Below are 21,140 nucleotides of genomic sequence, written 5' to 3'. Positions count from 1 at the left end.
ATTATTACTGTAGAAGCAGTGGCTGTGGCAACAGCCTTATATTGTGAAATTCAACAGAAAGAGAGAGGGCTTGTGCCCAGCAGGCTGCTGCTAAATGTGTGTGTACTGGACTGGCTGCACGAGGATGATAGCTTTCAAACATGCAGACCTGCAGACCTCCCTTGGTAAGACTGTGTTAAATTCCTTCAGCAGAGGAAGAACTTTCCAGTATTAGAAGTAGGATTTGTGATGTAACTTGACCGATCCAGAAAATGTAAGCGAACTGAGATTGGTTAAGATAATGTAAGAGTAAGGGGAGTGACTGAATACACAAGTCCAGGGTTTACTAAGATGATGGGTGATAGAGGATGTTAAATCATGTGGATAAAATGCAGATTGGTGCAGGATTTTCAGTAATGCCTACTCTGTTGTGGTGAGGGAGCTGAGCCAAAAGGCAAGGCTTTCTATTTGTTTCTAACCTCTTCTGTGGTCATGAACTAGAGGTAATGAAATGAAATGAAAGAATAAGATCATGGATACAAGAGGCTGAAAAGAGTTTACTCTGCAGGGTGGCTGAACTTTCCCTTAAAGACAGGTTGAGTTCAGTCATCTGTGAGGACTCAGAGTCACTGGTCTTCCACATTGAGAGGAGCTAGTTCGGGTGATTTGGGAATCATGGATGTACAGATGGACAATGTAGTGTACTGACCAACATAGAATCATTGCTTCTCGGCATCATGGTGAAAAACACAAGACACAATGACAAACAAACATGGTTAATTAATGAGAACTCAAGGGTTTAGCAATGGAAGTGCATATCAATGATCAAAGCATAAGGTATGGACTTCCCTCTGGATCATTACGAAGAGGAGAAATAGAGCTTGGTGATGAGGTGAAGAAAGAAACTTGAAACTATGGTAGAGTAAATGTAAGATCCGAAGAGTAATTAAGACATATTTAAGATCACAACTTAACAACCTGAGCAGTGCAAACAGAAAACAAGTGAAAGTTGTTGATGGACAGCATGTATATGGCAACAGACCAGTGAGTGTAGGAAGAGGGGGAGCGATCAATAAAGTCAACCCTCAACAACAGACATTAATGGAGCCTCTTTTTACTTTGTGTGTTCTGTATTAATTTAAAGTGGTTTTGTTTTTGATTGTGTGATTATTTCATTGATGGAAGAAAGCATGACACGCAAGCCGGATCAGGGATTACAATTCCATGACCCTACCAAACCACACACCCAGTCAGATTGCTCAATGGGGACATGGCTTTTATCTCAGCATCTCATGGATTAAAGATCAAGAAAGATGCCTTTTTGCAGTGTACACATCCATCTCATTTGGTAGAACTAAAAAATTAGCACCAACTCTCCCAGTAGAGCTGACAGTCTTCATTACAGTATGTGTTAGCCAAATATCGTTATGTAAATCTGCTATGTTTATCCGTGGAAAGAATGCCTCAGTGTTTAACACCTCTGACAGTGTGTAAAATCTAATATAATAATAGCCACTGAAATGTGGTCTGACAATACAGTTGATCATGGACAATACTTTTGTGGCTTAGCAGCAGGAAGGTTGTCGGATTATGGAACTGACATATGGGCTTACTTTTGCTGCACGTTTCTCTGAGTGCCAGCTCATCTTTATGCCACCGTCAGAGCCAGCTGATTTTAAATGAGATGGGACAAAATGAATAGGACACAATAATAGAAGTACATGTCAGTATGTGTTTGCAAACTGAATGAATCAATCTCCTAACTGATTCTAAAACCTAACACGGTGGTAAGCTGAACCTTTTGACCTTTCTTTGAAGGAGGCGAATTAAAACCAGTGGAGGAGCAACTGAGTTGCGGTTATCTGTGTGCACTTTTTTTTCTTCTTTTTTTACATCTACAGGTAAAGTGCTGGAAAGAACCACATTCTATCTTTGTCTTGACTTCTATGGGCAGACAAAAGATTTGTATTCAATGGCCAAAGATCGTGTTTAGCAGACAGGTTAGTTATGGATAAGCTTCCACCAGCTCTTTGGTTGCTTACACTTGATTGTAATAAGGTTCGGCTAAAGCTCTTAGCTTCATCTTAAATGCTAAAATGACATAAGTGAACTTTGAGGTGCAGACATTGGTATACCCTGAAGCAATCTGGGGGGTAAGAGCCAGCTTATAGTGTGACATGGGTGATTAATGCTTTCTCTTTCACCAAAGATGTCAAAAAGATGCCAGCAGTGCAGGACCACCTACATGAAGGAATGTCACTCTATTACAGGAAGCATGAGCAAGACAAAAGCCTCTTATAAATCTGCCTATGGAACATAATCTGTGGAAGCTCCCTATTGTTATAGTGTTAGAAATAGAAAGTTCAAACCCAGTGGCAGCTCCTAATTATTCATAGAAAGTCGTGATTTTTGATTTTCATCCTGAAAATTGTTGGGAAAGATGAGCAGATAGCAAAGCCTTTGTTCAGACGTGACAACCATAGACCCATTACATGGCACAAAAAAAGACTGTCCGTGGAAGGGAGGAAGGGAAGTACAAAGGCAGGGGTAACCTTAAGATTGTCCCTGGGAATGAGTCCAATTACAGGACGGCCTGCCTTTGTCTTTTCTCTCTAGGGTTTCTTCCCAGACCTATCTTTGTGCCCAGGTGTTCTCCCATGGACTACAGAGGCTGAAGAAAAACAAAGTTAAACACTTTCAAATGTGCCTGAGGATTACCCTAACAAGCTATTACTTGTTAATATGGTCCATTCTCCTGGAGTTTGAGGGCAGTTAACCTCGGGTGTGACTGGCTTCTGTTTGATGGGTCACAACCTTGCAGAGTCCTGCGCACTAAAATAGCATGTGATTATAGACCTAGTTTAAAAGTAAATATAGGAGTTCTCAGCAGCCGATACAAGTCTGTCTTGTTCAGTCTTTATGGGAGAGAGTGCACCTACATAACTGTAAAAATGCGACTCTTTTGCAACACCTTAAAGACTTATTTTATAGTATCATCTACACTAATGCATAAAAGACAAAAAGCTCTATGTTGTGCAGACTTGTGTGTTTTTTTTCTTTTTTTGTGCATGATATTCTCTATCTTTTGAAGTCTGGGATGATGATCTGCTTTGAATGGACATTCCTTTGGTCTTATCTGCTTGTTTGTTCACTTGGTCCTTTATCACAGTTAATAACTCAACCCAGGCTAACATACTTAGTTGCTGCTTTTAGGAAAACGATCAGTTGAGTTTCAAAGTGATGTATAGAAATTAAAGTACAACACTGCGTGTGTGTGCAGCTATGCCTGATGCCTTTATAGGGGGCAAGTATCTGAGAGGCAAAGGAAGATTGTAGGTACTCTTGAAAATACTTGGATTTCATCCAAACACAGCACAATCCTCTTTCACCATCTTTATAAAATGCAAATAATCAGTAGAAAAGTGATACTGTGTGACCTGTATAAGGCTGGCTCACAGGCAGTAAATATCACCAACTTTGAACAGCAGATTCTATCTGATACTAAAACAAGGCATCTGACATTTGCAGCTTGCTCACTTTATTTTCTTTTATCATATGAATTGAAATACTTACGGGAAACCAAATTGTATTATGCTATCACATGGAATGTATCCAAGCGCTGCATCTACATGGCAGCAGTATAAACTCTCATGAAACCTAAAGCCAAGCACCTTGTAAAGTACACTTACACATAAAGAAATTAGGCATTCCCATTAATAAGGTTGTAAAACCAGTACAATGTAAGATTAGGTGCATTTATAGTCTCCAGCTATCTTCAATCATTATGTGTTTCTTAAAATAGCCTCCAGAACTAATTAAAAACAAAAACACATAATTAACAGAAATAGAAACTCAATTAGCTCTTTACAAAAGGTAGCTGAGACCATCACTGAAAGACAGACTGGATACCAAGGATCAGAGGCAACAAACAAATGGACAAAATATCCGGGAACCCAAAGAAACCTTCACAGTCAAAGTCTTTCATTTAAAAAGTTAATAGGGGCTTCCTTTGACCATGCTGCCCCTCCTCTCCATCCCTTTTCAAAAAAATGTTGGTTCTTGGTACTTACACAGTACTTGCGTACTTAAGTCTGCAGGTGTCATTCAGTCTTAAGAGTGGGGATGGTCTACAAAGACATGGACCCAAACTCAGACCCTTGTTAAAGTTTTCTTCAAAGAAAGGCACACTAAAACTTCAAGAACAGTCGTAGACACGATGTTGACACCTGACTGACAAAGCAGCAGAAAGTGCACCGCCGAAGCCTATTTTAACAGGGCTGCTCCACGGACAGGGTCTCATGTGGCACTGGCCAACATTCATAACATGCTGGATCTGCACCCCGAGTGAGCGCCCAGCCAAGTGTTAAATTTGACTTGATTTCAGAAGGGAGCCGAGGTTGCACAAAGCCCTGTTTTGGGAACTAATAGCAGCCATGCGATTAGCTGAAGACAAATTTTCCAGCCCTGACAATCAGCAGCGCATCTCCTCATTCTTCTCATTGGCCGCTCTCACACAATCAAACTCCTTGTTAAACTCTGGGTGCACAAAGCATTGCTTACCCAGACCTAAATTCAAATGGTGCCGCTAATGAACCCATTCCAGATATCAAGAATGATAAAAAAAAAAAAAAATCAAAGGCAATTGCATGTGAACTAATCTTCATATACAGTAGGTGAACGCAAAACCACACAGACTACGCTGCAGTTACGGCTTATTTTTCAGTGCCTTACCTTTGAAGGACAAGAAAATTCTGGGAGCAGACAGGGGCTCATTGGAAGGGAGAATCACTCCAGAGGACAAGGCCAACAGGGCCAGTAGCCAGGACAGTTTGTCCCACAACATTGTCCCTCTGTTTATGAACAGGAAATGATGAGTGTCCAGGAGCTGAGAGAAAGACAATGAAGACAGGCAAACAATAATTAAGCCTGCAAATCATCAAAGAAATATAGGTCAAACAATTATTGGTTGTTGAATTACTAATACAAATCACTTTTCTTCTTCAGTTACATTAGTTCTTCTTACAGACTTTGGTTTGTGGTTTATTATTCTGCTTTTTTATTCTAAAATGAAACCTTCCTGTTTGGCATATTCTTTATGATGGAGTCAAAATTCCTGGTTCCCAAAATATAGTCCTGTTAATTGTAAGAGGTTGTGCAATACATGCAAAGCAATGTCTCTTGATGGTTAATGGTTGCAGGAGTCTGGAAAGAGAGTCTGCTGGCTCAGATTGTCTTTTTCACAATAGTTTCTGATCCATCTATCATTATGATGCCCCTTTTCTGAACACACGCAATTGTTCTCGCCCGTGTTTGCCACTGAGAGCATTAAATGTGAAACCGCACTAGTCTCCTTCTGCCGTCGCCAGAGGCTCGCCTCTCTCCAGCCACATCACCACTCCTCACCACTGTGAAATAAGACGTGGGTTTTGAAAGCTGTGAATGGACGTAGGAAGTATTGCCTTCATTTTCAACGAGACGCGAATTTCATCAGTTGCAGAGTTGCTCCTTGCGCCTGGCGCGCAGTGGCAGATTAAATCACAAAGCGCATCAGCATGCTCTTATCCCCCACAAAAAGAGCTCAAGATAATATCCTCATAAAAGGATCTGAAAGCTGTCCAAGTTGTCTGTGTGCGGACGAGCTGGCACAAGTGCGCGCAATGCCAGTAATAAAACGCGTAAGAAATGCAGTTTGGGGAGACGGGTATAGAAACCATAAAACATGGTTATTATGGTTGTTATAATGGCAGTGGGGTTTTGTTGTAGTTATTGTTGAGATCAGTGCAGGTCACTGCGGTCACTGATCTACTCCCAAACGTGGATAGGAGCTCTAGGTTGGTTCCCCTGCAGACAGAAAGCTGACCATTTACTAAAATAAATCCCCACTTGGCTCTGATATAGACATGGGCATGCACCACGTGTCATTTAAGAACAATATCTGGTGTTTTATTGTATTTATTTATCCATCTATTATTATTTGTAAGGTCAACATGCGCAAAAAACTTGAAATGCCCCCCAAAACTCACATTGCCCCCTCCCAAATAAACAGCACTCTCACACACACACAAGCAGCTCATGAGTGTTACATGTTTTCAAAACAGTATTTGAGACTGTAAATCCTTATAAACGCGCCAAAAAAATCAAAATAAAAACATTTAAGATAATTTTGTTGCAAAAAACAACGTCAATAAAAATGGATCACGATTAAATCATTTTAAATAAGTTTATCTATATTGCACACATGCAGACATGACTCTACTCCACCAAATTAATCTATTTATTTACTGTAGGAGCCCATCAGTCAAAACAGAAATGATTGTTTTCACTTGTCATGCTTGGCATTTCATTATAACCTACCTTCTAGTAAGGTCCAGTGAATATTGTGCTGAAGCTGGTGAACATTTATAACCATCCACCCAGGTTGTTTGAGCTCTTCTGTCCGCAGGCGTATCCACCGCTGATCTTGCACGATTATCTCCAGAGCCAAAACAAAAGCTCGCATTCGCATTAAATAGACACAGTCGCAGTAAGTTGAAGTGAACACTAAAATGCATCAACGGATTCTGTAATTTCCCACCCGCGGAGGCGACAGACAAAAGAGCTGTTCCTGAAGACAAGCAGGGGAGAGGAGCTTGGACCGTGCGCAGCGGCGCTCAAGTGTGTAGTACGCGAGAGCGGATTTTGCAGGTGGATAGACGGAGGTCTCTCGGCCGTGGACACACCCATGGGGGAGGAAACCTACCTTACCGCCCGTGCGCGCCCTCCCTTCCCAAAATCTGGAACAGAATGGTTTTGCGCTGCGTCTTCATACACTCCAGGGGGCTACAAAAGTAAACTTGCCAATAGGAGGATAAGTGTTAGTGAAAATGTCCGCAGCAGGGGAGGGTGGGATGACGAAATTCCCTGTTTCCTGTAATAACAGGAGGAGAAATGATCAAATTCTCCTACCACTACACAAAATGTATTTTCTCCAAGATATTTGCGCTTTGGATCAATTTGTTTTGCCTGCATTTACAAAGTTTTTTTGGGGTCTTTTTTCATATTTCCCGCTGCCAGTAATTATCATATCACATTTTCCATGCGTTCAGACTGTCCATGAATTATGTGTCATTATTTTCATCAGAGTGGGAACCCTGCTGCATTTAGGTGTTCTGTGGAGCCAAAAGCATGTCAGCGTTGGTTACTCAAAATTTTATTTCAAGTGTTGAAAGTACATTCTGAAATAAAACCTGTGGCTTCCGAGTCTGTTTTTCTTGTTTTTAATTTCATTTTTTTTAATTGTTAATTAATTGGTATTTATCTTGATGGCCAAAATATATATGATTTAGAATAACAGTTCGATTATAATTAAATTCTATAGAATTCACATGCTAAAGTCATTGACCCCAGGTGATTAATTGGAGAGTAATGGAAAAACATACTCTCTGTAACCAAAGAATTGTGGGAATTTGTGTTAGTTGGAACCCTGTAGATATTTAGATGAAGCTTTGAGGGGCCAGCAGAAGCTTGTTTTACGTGACAACTGCTGAATCAAACTGGGGTTATTTCGCAACTTTAATTAGCCTGTGATTGCCAGCTACTGATTTCTAATTGCTGCCTGGAGCCAGTACTGGGTTGCATGTCCAGGTTGAGCAACAAAACGAAAAAGAAATTATCTTTCTGCTTCTTTTGCCTGTATCATAGTGTTTGATGTATGGATAATGTATGCATCATTTACTATGATTTGATTCTGGCTGAGATGAAAGAAACACATAAGATATTAGTGAAAAATATAAGGAAGATTTCCTCCAACACCTTGGCGACCTGACAGAGGATCACCGGCTCTATAGCCTCAGATAGGCATCAGATATTCATGGGCAAATGGAGCCTTAAATCTCTTAATCTTGCTTGATCCTCAGCCCGATCACACTGGCTTATTTTCTTTCTTATCCAGTCAACACATAAAGCAGCTGACGCCCAAAATGCATGCTTATTATTCCATAAAAGATGGATACAGTAGCTTAGGTTTTTTGCAGTCCTTGGGACACTACAACTGCCTTACAAATGAGTGAGGTCAGACAGGACTTTTAAGGATGCTTCATTTAATCATATTCGCAGAGGTATTTGCTGTTTCTTCTGTGTTACTTAACTGGTGGAATGTTATCACGGTGATAGAATATATAAGATATTACAGTTATATATGGGAAGGTTTTACTGATATTCCAATGGGTTATTACTTTCACTGTTTACACATCTGTTTTGTAAATTTCCAATACAAAAGGGCCTCTGAGACAGTCTTCACAAAATAAGACACTGGATATCTTGTTGTGGCTTTGAGCTCTTAGTCTTCTAAGAGGCATCTTGGAAGAACACATATTAAATCAGTGTATAATAGAGTTGTTGTAGTATGGCTCCAGGAGTCGCCTCTCAAACCAGGGAAAGAATGAGCAGCATTTTGCCATTGGAAGTGTTAAATTTCCTCTGACATGAGAAAAACTCTCTGAGAAGCAAAATGACACAACACCTACATGCTCATTCACAGAAGGCAGAAGATATTGTTTGATGCTTGAGCCCATCTGAATCTTGGGCGATCTTGAAGGACTGTCAGTCCCATTCACCCGCACAAACACAAAGAGGCACCCAGTTTGCTCTATGCAGGTGAGAATTCATGCCTGAAGGGTGGTCTGTGCATCAGATCCAAACAAACGGTAACTCTCACGAATATCTGGAGCGCAACTCTCAGTCCCACGCTGAGCTGACGAGTAGTAAATACGTGAAAATATATCTATTTCCCCAAAGTTCACCCAAACGCAGCTCCAATGACCCCCAAATGGAAATGTATGTGGACAAACCAAGTTTCATTGTGTCATCGCTACCCTTGTTTCCAGGCTCCGTCTCTTTCCATTTTCCCTCTTCCCTCTTTCTTTTTGTCTTTCTTCTTCTGTCTCACAGCCAACAGCTGCATGTTGTTTCCTATATTTCTTTTTTAATCAACAATACCATTCCCATCTTCAGGCCTCTGGTGGCCTCACCATCTGTCACTTGCGTGAGACATGAGGAAAGCAATTATTGAATCCTGGCTTTGAGGAGCACCCGCTTTCGTGAAAGTCCCTGATGCCTTCCAGTTTTTTTCCTCCATTGTTCTGTCGCAGCTATCTGAGGAGTAGAAAGTGGAAGATAATGTAGAAACCAAAGATCACAGTTGGGTACAATAACGCAGACGAAAAACAGCTATTGAGATTCAGTGAAATCTGATGATGAAGCCTTGCGTTCTGGAGAAGACAAGCCAGCTTTTTAAATCTGAATTTAAACACTGCCAGGGGGAAACTTTGTTCTTACCTCTCTTGAGAAGCTTTCTTTTTTTACAGATGTCACAGTGCTTCAAGCGTTTATTTCTACAGCAGTAAATTTGCCAGCATCAGAGGCACATTATGAGTTTGACTTTCAGATGACTATTTCTATTTAAAAATGTTGTCATTTTCCTGGAAGACTTGAAGGTAACACCACATGCATTATTGCTATCACTCTTGCAGAGGTTTTACTTTTGAACATTGCTCAGATGGAATTACAATTAACTACACTGTAAGAATATAAATAAGATCATTACGATTAACATAAATAATTTTGATGGAAACAGGTGCTGCAGGGAATATAATATCAATCCAGACTGAATAAGAGCAGAGGTCATTATCTAATATGAATGTTATTGTATTGAATTAATTTATCGTCTAACCTTTTGCCACCGATGACTCCATCACCCAGACAAAGTAATTATTAACGGGCTGTGACAACCTAAGCCTCTGTCCTCTGGATTCCCCACATGATGGGAGGCAATTAACAGCTGTTCATTACTGATCAGGGCGAGAAACAAGTGCTACTGCACACCGATGTGCACATCTGCTGGGCGTGCACACGTCTGAATGACACAGGCAGATGTGAGGACACACACATTCTCACAGAAGTGACCACACAAACCGCAGGAACGACACTCGCAGCTGAGCGTGGCACGACACACACAGTGGCCTTCGGCGCACTCTGAGGGACACATCAATTGTGTTGGATTTAATGAGGGAACATGTAGTCATTCCTCCACCTCACCGGGAGAGCTGTTACCTTTTGGTGTGATAAGATATTAAAAATTCACACTGTTTCTGCAGCACTTTGACTGCTACGGCAGTACGCTCATTAGCATTTAAATAGGAAAAAGATAACTCTGCACTTCACAGAGTCATACCTCCATCACAAAACTACTAGACAGACAGGCAGAGACTGAGAGCGAGAAACTTGATGTAGCTTTAAAAACTTTGCCTGTTTTTCGATACTTGAGAAGGGAAATAGCTCCATCCAACAGCAGCGCGATTGTTTTATTTTTATGCCACTCACATTACTTATTCACTTGATCTCATTTTGTGCTGAAAAAACAAACTCAATCCTATATTTATTTACTTTTTTTTTTTTTTTTTACATAAAAGTCCCAATATAAAATCAACACTGCAGGAAGACTGAAAAAAGTGTAATTTACTGTATGTCTTTAAAACAAGAAAAATGTTAACTGAACCTAAAGAAGAAGAAAATAAATGCTGACTCTTAGGTCAGTTTCTTGTTTTTGGAGAACTTCCAGATATTTCTCTTCTTGTTAATATTATAGGCGCATTGTGTGTTCGCTTGATAATACAGCAATATTTGTCTATTATTCTTTATGCCCACAGGAGAGACATTCCCATTCACACCACCCATTGTGGACCCTAGTAATAAAAATAACTTGGATTCTTTTTCTATTTTTGTTGGCCTAGCATGATGCTTGGCATGTTGACTTTAAGACGCAGTATTGTTGAAACAGTTTCAGCAATTGCTTGTGAGTGACTCTAGAGGTTTATGCTGTTTCATAAATAATGCTCAGAATATACTTTTCCCTCTTCATTTACAGTATTCACCTATGCAAGGCCTTTTGAGCCATAAACTAAATACAAAGAGAGCCCTTTTTTTTTCCACAAATGATTTCCAAATCCAGATCCCACTGCGCTTGGCTTATTGTCATCGTCATATTTCGTCTTTTGTTCCTCAGTCTTTTTACAGAGAAGATGATTATGACTCAACTCAGCTGGAGCTTTGCAAAGCTAAAACTGGGACAGCTGCCTTTTATAAACAACGCAAGTTTGTCTCATAGTACCTGGCTCACATATCTTCTGCCTGGGAACAGAGAGAGCAGGGCAGCTGTGGTGGGATGATTTGGTATGAATTAAAGCTGTTTCCTAACAGGCTCCACGGGGTCTGATCCCGCTCCCTGCTTGCATGGTGGATTCTCTCTACGACTTTCAGCTGGCTTACAGACTGCATTACATTATTTCAGCTTTTATTCTCCCTTGTCTTTTGTCCCTCAAGCACAAAATATAACCCCCAAAAAATAGCACAGTTTTCATATTTAGCATGATTTGGGATGAAGGTGGCACAGTCATACTACCTGTGGTTGGTTGAGGGGGGGTTGTGTAATAGTTTTCCCACGCCTCATTGTCAGTGTGGGTTTCCTGAATTTCTGGTCTGTCAGTACCATTCTTCATCGGACTCCAGCCACAGGTCTCCAACAAGAGGGAGACACTGTAGACAAGAACGGAAATGACTGGGCTTTTTGCTCCACAGGCCACTCAAAAGTGGTGAGGGTTAGTAGCTGAACCCAGTCTACTGTAGTCTGTGGTCTGAGTGGGGAATACATGAGACTACTTTGGTTTCCCCATAGCTGAGTGAAAACCCCTCTCATTGTGTGTGCTTTTTGTTGAGTAGTTGGTTTTCTTCCATCTTTTTTCCCAGCTACTGAAACAATAAGACTTGAGTGCCCTGAAAAGCGCTATATAAATAAAATGTATTATTATTATTAAGACTTTGCCGTTTGACCAATCTTTCAGCTTCTCTTTCTCTTTCTTCTTCTCACTGGCAAAGCAATATCTATTCCAAAAACATCAGGTGATCTGTGCAGATAAAAGGCATATCAAGCTACAACTGGTATCTAGCACCTTGGTGTATGTACTATATAAGAATCAAATAAATATTTTAAGGCATATGAGGGCGCCATGATCTGAAACAGAACTTTTGTCTGTGTTTTCCAGAGGTGAAAAGTCAAAATTCAAAATTACAACACTTTCCTTACGTAAATAACAAACCCTTTTTGGCGGGCATGTTTTATTCTTGAAGCAACAGAACAGACCTTTTCTGCGCTATAATAACAGTTTCAATTTCAGTTAAGGCAATATTTAAATAATTTTAGGAAGCCCTCTCTAGCTGTCGTGGACCGACCATCCAAAAACCAGCCAAAGTAATGTTTGGACTCCTGTGTTGGTAGTCTTTTGCAGTGACTGCATAAAGAATAATTGAACAAGGTCACAGAGTAACAGTGGAAATCACCTCAGAGGTGTCTGGGAAACTCAAGGAAATACTGACAAAGAGAGAACAAGAGTGGCAGAGCAACAGATGAAAGTGATTTAAACTACAAGGGGACTTGCTGACCTAAAGAATCAAAATGTTCTTTTATTCTTCTTTGAATGAAAACTTGTGAATTAAAAAATACATCTTTGTTGTATATGAGTTTTTTTGTTTTTAAACAAACAATAACAAATGCAGGTATACATGTTTTGGAATGGACGTTCTGGAAAATGTAGACTTTGATCAAAAGAAATCAATTTTCTCAGATCCGAGCCAATTTCACGTGATCAGTATTTCAGTCTTTTGTTGGTATACCGTACTTCCATGTGGCAGCGTTCAGTTATTCTGCTCCTCACCGGTGGAACAAACTTCCTGTAGACCTGAGGTCTGCTCCAACTGTCAGCTCCTTTAAATCAGGCCTAAAAACATTACTGTTTACTCAAGCATACTCCTAAATTAAATACTTACCTGCTGTACTCTACTGCCCTTATTTTTAACAGCTTGTGCTTTTTATTATTCTACTTCTTTTCTTATCATCTTATTCATAGTTTTATTCAATCTTATTTGTTATTTACTGTCTTATTGTGTCTTGCTGCTTTTAATGTCAATGTAAAGCACTTTGAATTACCTTGTGTTGAATTCTGCTATATAAATAAACTTGCCTTGCCTATTTATTCAATGAATAGTACATTTGTTAGAAATCATTTGTGACTAATCTCACTTATAATGACAAAGAACTTTTTTTTTTTTTGTGACACAACAGTGACTGAAAAGTGGTCCACAGTCAAAGGTTTGACTGCCATGGGTCGTCCGTCTGAGGGGTTTTTGTCCCCAACAAGGATGCAGTTGTGTGCATGTGTCTGGCTGAAGTTTTGAACCATACGGTGTTTATTTACAGAGCCTGTCTGTACTTCCCTTAGCTTCCCAAACAACTCTAGCTGGACTATGCTGAGTCCCTTGTCCTTCACCCTTTCTCCAACCCGCCCTCCCCCACTCATCGTCCTGTCATCACTCCCCCTGATGAGGCTGTGAAACAGGTGGTTCAAGAATTCAAAATGACATAGGAGAGACAGTGAGCAGTTGTGTGTGTGAGTAAGATAGCGGCGGATAAGGTTTTTGCATGTGTATCTGTGTCCATGGAAGACAGAATAAGAAAGTGAGAGGCCAAACAAATACAATAACAAGCAATATACCGATTATGTCAGTTTCTTCAGCTTTCTGCCAGGACATCCCTAATAAAGTTAAACTTAATGAAATCCATGTCAAACCATGAACTATAAAGTATCAAAGATGAATAACTGGAAATAATAATAGATTGGACCATTTAAACGGTACCAAAAGAAGTAATGATCATGGCTTTGTAAAGTTAATTTGAAACAGACACAGTGTCTTTCAGCGATAAGATGAACAGTTTTTATAACAATGAAAAATCTGTTTGAACTCGTATAACCATGCAGACCAAAATGTTCTCAGCTCTGTAGAAAGAGTGCAAATCTATGTGGACATCTGTTCCCAGACTCTTCAGCACCAGTTGTGTTGTAGAAGATCCTGTACTATCTTGTCTGGAGACAGCGTGGCAGATCAAGAGCATACTCTAAACTATGTCTTTCTCTGTGGCTTAGCGTGCAATTTAATTAACTGTGGAAATGTTGTTGGAGGGATGTCACAACTGTCAGTGGCTCTCCAATCAGTCCCAGAGGAGACTGACTCTGTCTTATCGCCGTCTGTTTTCCCATCAGTGATTCCCTCCTCCACTCACGTTACCCATTTGTCATTCACATTTTATAAAATGTGCAATTTTACAATTTGCAGGGGAGAAAAAAGCAACTTGGGTTCAATGAAACTTTCAAAATCAGTTGCTTCACAGTTGTTGTCCTCTGGTATCCATACGTGTTGGCAATTATATGGTCAATAAGCCGGGAAAGTGCCCAGCCTCACACAGCTGTCAGTAATGGGCACATCTGGATCCTAATTCCCCCAAAAGAGACGGAGGCCCCAAGTTGAACCAGTCGTTCCAGAATTTGCAAGCCAAAGTAAGCCAACCTAATTATCTTCTCTGTGTGAAGATGTCAGCGGGATAATTTGTCTCTGTGTTTTCAAATTTACTTAGGATGCAACGAAATAGGCTCAAGTTTGTTTTCTGCTTTTTGGTAACTGTGAAGAGGCGGCTCCTTCATTTTGATGCTGACAACTCACACAGAGCGGACATGTTTATTTCATTATTTTGGACCACATGGATAGTAGCTTTCAAGCTCTGTAATAGTTAGTTCAGAGTCAGTACTGCTGGATGAGCCAAAAGCACAGACCCCATTCCTTTCTCTTCTAATGTCATTTTTTCCCATTGTTTTTCTGTCCATTAATATAACTCTGAAGTCTTTTTTTTTTTGTCCTAATGCCTGACAGAAGTTGCAGAACCACCCAGTTTTATGTGTTTCTGAGAGAAGAGAGTCATTTGAGTCTGTGAACATGTTCCAGCAACTTTTTCCTGTCCACGTGACAGATGCTGGTGTTTGTTCATGAAGTCCACAACGGCACATTATGCAAAACTGAATAAACAGAATAAACCTCCACAAACAAGACACATGCTTTTAGCTGTTAGACTGTGGTGCATCCCTAGATACGATAGGCATTTTGAATCAACTGTAAGGGCAATAACATGCTGTTTTACAAAGCTAACAAGCTAATTTTAATGGAAAATTAGAGGTCCTGGGAACAACATTGAACTTGAATGTGGAGTCCAACATAAGCAGATAACAGGCTGCTGCTGAATTTGACAAGTTAATTCTATTTTGTTGGAAAATTACAACATTATTTCATTTATCTAAGTTGTTTTAACTTCCTAAGACCTGGCGTACACATATGTGGAAATCACACGTTGTGTTGTCAATATCATAATATTTAATTTTAATAATGGGGGCCCAAAGCAAAAAGCAAAAAAAAAAATAGCACTGTGTCTTAGGAGGTTAATGCATACCGGGCAGCAGATCCTCAGCACACACAAAGTATGGAGAAAGCAACAGCACAGCTAGTCAGCAGTCTGATTGGAACAGGGGAAGCAATCAGACAGACAGCACGGGGAGAGGTGGCGCCTGTCATGTGGAATGGATCTCATTAAAAGTATGCCCCAGGTCACACTTTGATGGACGGGGAGATGTCAGTCATCTGCCAGCTAGATTAGCTTAGACTGAAACCCCTTCCTTTCTCTCTGCCCCTTGAGAGCCCATAGAAAACCAAGTGGGTCCAAGCAGGCGCTTACAGGTGCCCCTCAGCCTTTGTCAGTTCTCTCCCCTCCGGCCCGCCAATCATGGAAACAAACAACCCTCCCCACCTCAAATACTAAGAAGAAATGATGACACCTGCTGTGTTAAAAGGCAAGTGGTTGCAGACCTTTTTCACATTTTAAGTAGGCTGTTTTGTTGTACTGTAATAAAAAAGCCTGAGCAATCAAAACTTTAAACTGAGGCCTGAGCGTTTCTTTATGAAAACCTGATTTCCCTTCTGCAGCTTTTGAATCCTGCATGTGCTTTGTTGTTCTCTGCCTTCTCAGTGTCTGCAATGCTTTGTACCTTAAAATTTGGACTTATCTTGGATTGTTTACTGGATTTGGATTTTTCTGGCCTGTTGCCCTTCTTTTGCATTTTTGTTTCAGTCTTCATTTCTCCATGTGTAACCCCAGAGTTGCTAAACCAACCCTTACAATTTGATTTTACCTGGCTGCGTCCTTTGGCTGTCTTCCCACCACTGTTATAATCAAGTGTGTAGTAAAACTGATAAAAAAAAAATACAAATGTTACTTTTTCATATTTTTTCCTATAAAAAATGCACATCACTCTCTAATGAACCACTAAGGGATTTTGTTATAGTAACTGTCTTCAATTATATTGTAGCTGCTGGCTGCGTCTTATCGAAATGGAAGAATAAAAGTTAACTGATTTTTAGCTGCCCTAAAAGCACTCCGACTGTGAGTTATTTAATATTTTCTTTGGGAAAAAAATGGACTGGGACTGGGACTTTTATTTATTTAAAAAATACTTTTTTTTTAAAGTGGTGACTTCCTGGACCCTGCTGGTTGCCTTTTTAAATTTATACTCACAACAAAACTCAGTGTGCCAGGCCAAGAAACATAAACCCCCTCTAAAACCTTAAATTGTTTCAACAATTTCATTGTTTGTACTGATTAAACAAATAATATATAACCAGCTAAAAACAAGCTACCCAGGCTCTGCCACTGAAATGGAGCTAGCTTTGCCGATTCTTCATTTCTTGTACTTAATATTAAATTTAACCATAGTGGCTGTAGTTTCACATTTAATTGATATTCATCTTCACAATTAACCCTTGGCATGTGGGCAGTATTTTGAAAAAAGATTAACTATTTTTGTGCCTGAACTATGTCCTTCAGAATAATGAGTACAGCTAAATTGATGACAATAAAGCATTTGAGTAATACTGTACATATGAGACAAAAGTTTATTGAATGTTGCTGACCCACATTTTCTCAAGAACCTGGCATGTCTGTCTTGTTTATAGTTTATAGTACATATTATTTGGTATATCTAATGAATACAATTAACATGCAGTTTAACTCCAGAGCCATTTTTCTACGCCTTGCTGCTTTTCTTACAGAAAAAAGAGCCTGTGCTGTAATTACACAGTGACCTACTGTTTATCCCAGCATTCCCAAGAGTTCATGTCTCCAGCAATAGACCTGTGGCATGATGCCCAGGACAGGAGCCACGGATGGCTCACTCTGACAAGTATGCTTGTCAAGGCTGTGCTAGCATCACTCAAAGCAGACATGGATTCTCAACCATCTCTGACACGCCAGTTGACGTAATACAAAGTCCATCTGAATTATGTCCACATCTGAGGCCGGTAAAATTGAGAGACTGTTTTGGCAAAAGATAGAAATAATTTGGGCTATTTACAGAGCTGAGTATGGGTGCAAGAAAATGTGTCAGTGCTTAATAACCCACACTGGCATTTTCATTTGTGACAACCCCTGCAGATATATGAAGTATCTCACATTTAATCCATGCTGGAGTCTGACCAGCGTGCAGTGTCTCATGCTACATGCATCCTAGACGATAAAGGCCAAAAGCACCAAGAAAGATATGAGGAGTTGTTGTTCATGCCCTTCCAGTTTGGCAGCTGTAAAAAGCTCACTAGATGTAATGATAGTAATGATAAAAAAATATAAATCAATGAACTAAATTTTCCACAAGATTTTCTTTCAAAATTCAAAACGACCCAAGTCTGTGTACGCTTTCTGCTCATGCAACCTCAAACTTTTACTCTAACTCTCTGTCTATCTGTGTCATGTGTAAAAACATAATAGCAATCAATCAGTGAGTCTTAGTGGGAATTAGGCAAACACTAACTCAGATGAAAATATAACGTATTTCACCATGGCATTATGCATCTAACAAAAATGAACTAAAAGAGGAAAGAAAAAAAATCCAGTGGTAAATATTAAGTAGCTATGATTCAGTAGCTTGTAGCTCCATCTTTAGCAGCGATTTACATCCAGGACAGGATTCTTCACAGGGCCAGACATAGACAAACAACCACACGTTCACACTCACTCCTATAAACAATTTAGAGTCACCAGTTAGCCTAGCAAGCATGTTTTTGGACTGTGGGAGGAAATCGGAGCAACCGGAGAAAACCCACAAAAGGACAGAAAACATGCCGACTGCACACAAAAAGGCCCCAATTGGGATGTGAATCAGGAACATTCTATCTGTGAGGGAACAGTGCAAACCACCAAGCCAACCACCAAGATTTTTATTACGTTTTTACAGACACACACACACACACACACACACACACACACACGCACACGCACACACACATACACACACGTGGTTTATACGCTTGCTGCTGAGATCATTCAGCACTTAAAATTCATAAACTCGATCTGACTTGGACGCTGATGATACCAGTAAAGACTTTAGGGCTTTGACATTTCCTATATATGTCAAACTGATCAGTGATGTGGGACTGGACCTGTGTTTGTCAGATTTGTTCATGGATACGATCCAGATTGTTCTTGTATGGTTCCAGCGGTTGGGAATTGGGCTTCCTGTTAGACTCTGACTTGGGCTTAAGTGCTTTTTGGTATTAAGAATTGTTTTTTGTCTTCTTTTATTCATTCACTTTGTTCAGTGACCAAGGTGCAATTATAATTTTCAAGAAAAAGCATGATAAGACAACTTAAAACATGCAGGTATCAAAGCTTAATAGCTTGATGGTTAATGGAATAATAATCAGGCACAAACTGCTTTACCAGAGCCAGCACATCTTTGTGGATGTAGTCAGCTCCTCCTCACTCCCGATTCATCACATATTGATGCTTGGATGAGAGCCTGGTGCATTGTTGTTGAATGCACAGGGTATTCCCAAAAGCTACATTTTTAGATGTGCAAGATTCTCCAAGCTGTTATGGTAAGAACAAAAGCTGACACCATAGCAACATGACAAATGTAGGCAACACTTTTTTTTATTTAATGGTTTGCTATAATGTTTTTTGTCATCTTCATTCCATCTTCACACCACGATTGTGGTAGAATTAAATCAAATTAAAGACAGAAAATTGAAATACATTTTTTTCTTCTCAGCTTTGGACGAAACACCTCCTTCTTTGGATTAGTGTGTGCCATCTCCACTCCAACCTTCTCTTGTGGTCTGTGCTGTTTTTCTTTCTTTTTTTAATGACGCAATCACAATAGACTTCCTGAAGCTTTCCTGTCCCTTTTTACTTTTGTATAACATTGCATCAGGAGTGGTCTGTAGTCTTGATGCACTTAAAGCTATAGATGATCCAGTGCCCAAAAATTCCCCCACAGGCTGATGTATGTTGTCAATACCGAATTAGTGCAATATAATACTCAAACTTCCTGGTGATGACAAGACCATGTTAAAAGAAAATATGAACGAAAATTAGGTGTTTGTTTATTAATGTTGTACTTTTTAAATTGAATAAGCAAATATGATTTAGGCAAGGACAAACTGTCAATCTCTTGGCTTTCGTTACGAGGTCACTTGGGGAAAATAATGGCCCTATAGTTTTCATCACATCGGCTGCGGGGTCAGAGGGGCTCAGCAGTTGGTGTGATATTAGCCCTTTTTTCCTGAGGGATTATGACTTTTAGACATTGTTGCAACATGAGCTACTCCAGAGCACCATGCTGGGCCTTCACTCCCGCGACACCCTGGACCCGGTTCACTGCGGGCTCTGACATGACCCTTCACCCTTCAGGACTTACTTACTGAACCAGGATTACGTAAAGTGATATGTATGGGAAATGTTAAGTGGCATCAATGTTTTGTTGATTTCCCTCGACATGTTTTGAAGTCTGGTTGAAGCATTTTCATCCGAGTAAAACAGGACAATTAATTAGCTGCGGTTTATTAGTGTAACGTGGATTCAGACATAATGACTTCCATCCAACAAGAAAGGTTGAACATAAAGGAACAGATATCACAGCAGGGGGGGGCACCACATGCAGGTCTCCCTGAGGCACAAAAGACCCCCAGCCGTCCTTTCTTTGGTCCCCTCTGGAGTGACATGCCATTAGATGGGTGGGTGGATGATGCAGCGAGTAGACTTTATTTTCCATACAATTACTGTCTGTTGATGAGATGTTTAAATGTCAGAAAATACCAGTTTTAAGCACTGAAAGGAATAATTGGAATTTCATGCTTACAAAAAGGTATGCAGGAGCTAATGTACCTTCTGAATCCCTGTAAATCTTTTGATTTATAAAGATTATATAAATTATCTATCTAAAACCATAAGTCCCAGTCATAAATATGTCCTCAAAGAAATTTGTTAAGTTCCGCAATTGTGATACATAATGACATATGAAACAATTTTTTGTACCACAAATTAGTTAACAATTCACAGCAAATAAATTAGATGGATATGTCACTTTTCAGAGGTGTGAAGGGTTGATGCCATCATTTTATACATATTGGCACTTTGCAGGTTTGGCATCACATTAAAGAGCATGCTGGCATAAAAGCCTATAACATCTATTTTTTAAGTGCTAATAAATACTCAGCTGGACTACTAACATTTACATCTTTTTTCTCATTAAATGCTGCTGAGGTGCCAGCGAGTATTCAAAGCAGCCACAGAGAGGGAGCAAGGAAGTAACCAAGCTCGGGCTTCTCACGGGTTGCTGCTGTACTTGCATTTCCCCCCCGTTTCACTGTCAGGCATCGAGATACTGTACCACTCTTTACTGCTCTTGTCCATCATCCGCCATCCTTGCTAATGCAGTCCGACTGCTGGGGTCATGTAGGAAATCAGCCACATCTTTTAGTGTCACTTCTCATTAACGTTGTGAGTCAGGTGAGAGTGGGCCACTCATTTACAGTGCAAGCAGAGGAACCCAGCTAAAGCCGTGAACTTCTCTCATCTTCCCAAATGTTTCCTGTAGAAGAAGCGAACTGAATTGAATCAAATTAGATTGAGCTATTCAACGTTTCAACATGTCCTGTCTATGATCATGTATGTGCGTGATCAAATTTGACCTTATTGATGGCATCAGTCCTCTGACATCCACGGCCCTTCGGTTTAACACCCATTTAACCCAATTTTTTCAAAGTTCTTTAATTTTTTATATTTTGTTACATTACTTTCACTTACATTGAGATGTATTCTCGATGACTCGCCCTGCAACAGTTTAATTACAGTTATATAATATAGTTTTAGATGCTTCAAAATGTATATTCTGGGCTACAAAATTATACATTGTCTTTGC

The 21,140-nt window shown here is 40.0% G+C and overlaps 1 protein-coding gene across 2 annotated transcripts in view; it reads right to left on the bottom strand.

Moving 5' to 3' along the window:
- Positions 1-6,684, bottom strand: part of sema3fa (sema domain, immunoglobulin domain (Ig), short basic domain, secreted, (semaphorin) 3Fa) — a 51,865-nt gene extending 45,181 nt beyond the window's left edge. The window contains exons 1-2 of one of the 2 annotated variants that reach the window (XM_061727313.1): positions 6,334-6,684; positions 4,711-4,864 (exon numbers count right to left, since the gene is read on the bottom strand). In XM_061727313.1, coding sequence (XP_061583297.1) covers positions 4,711-4,822 — 112 coding nt within the window. In that variant the 5' untranslated portion in view covers positions 4,823-4,864; positions 6,334-6,684. The remainder of the gene's footprint in view (positions 1-4,710; positions 4,865-6,333) is intronic. The other variant, XM_061727312.1, reaches the window with a different exon arrangement.
- Between the last annotated feature and the right edge of the window lie 14,456 nt (positions 6,685-21,140).

This window comes from Cololabis saira, chromosome 8, assembly GCF_033807715.1.
Source record: "Cololabis saira isolate AMF1-May2022 chromosome 8, fColSai1.1, whole genome shotgun sequence".
In the NCBI taxonomy this organism is placed as follows: domain Eukaryota; kingdom Metazoa; phylum Chordata; class Actinopteri; order Beloniformes; family Belonidae; genus Cololabis; species Cololabis saira.
This window is presented reverse-complemented; position numbering and strand designations above follow the sequence as displayed.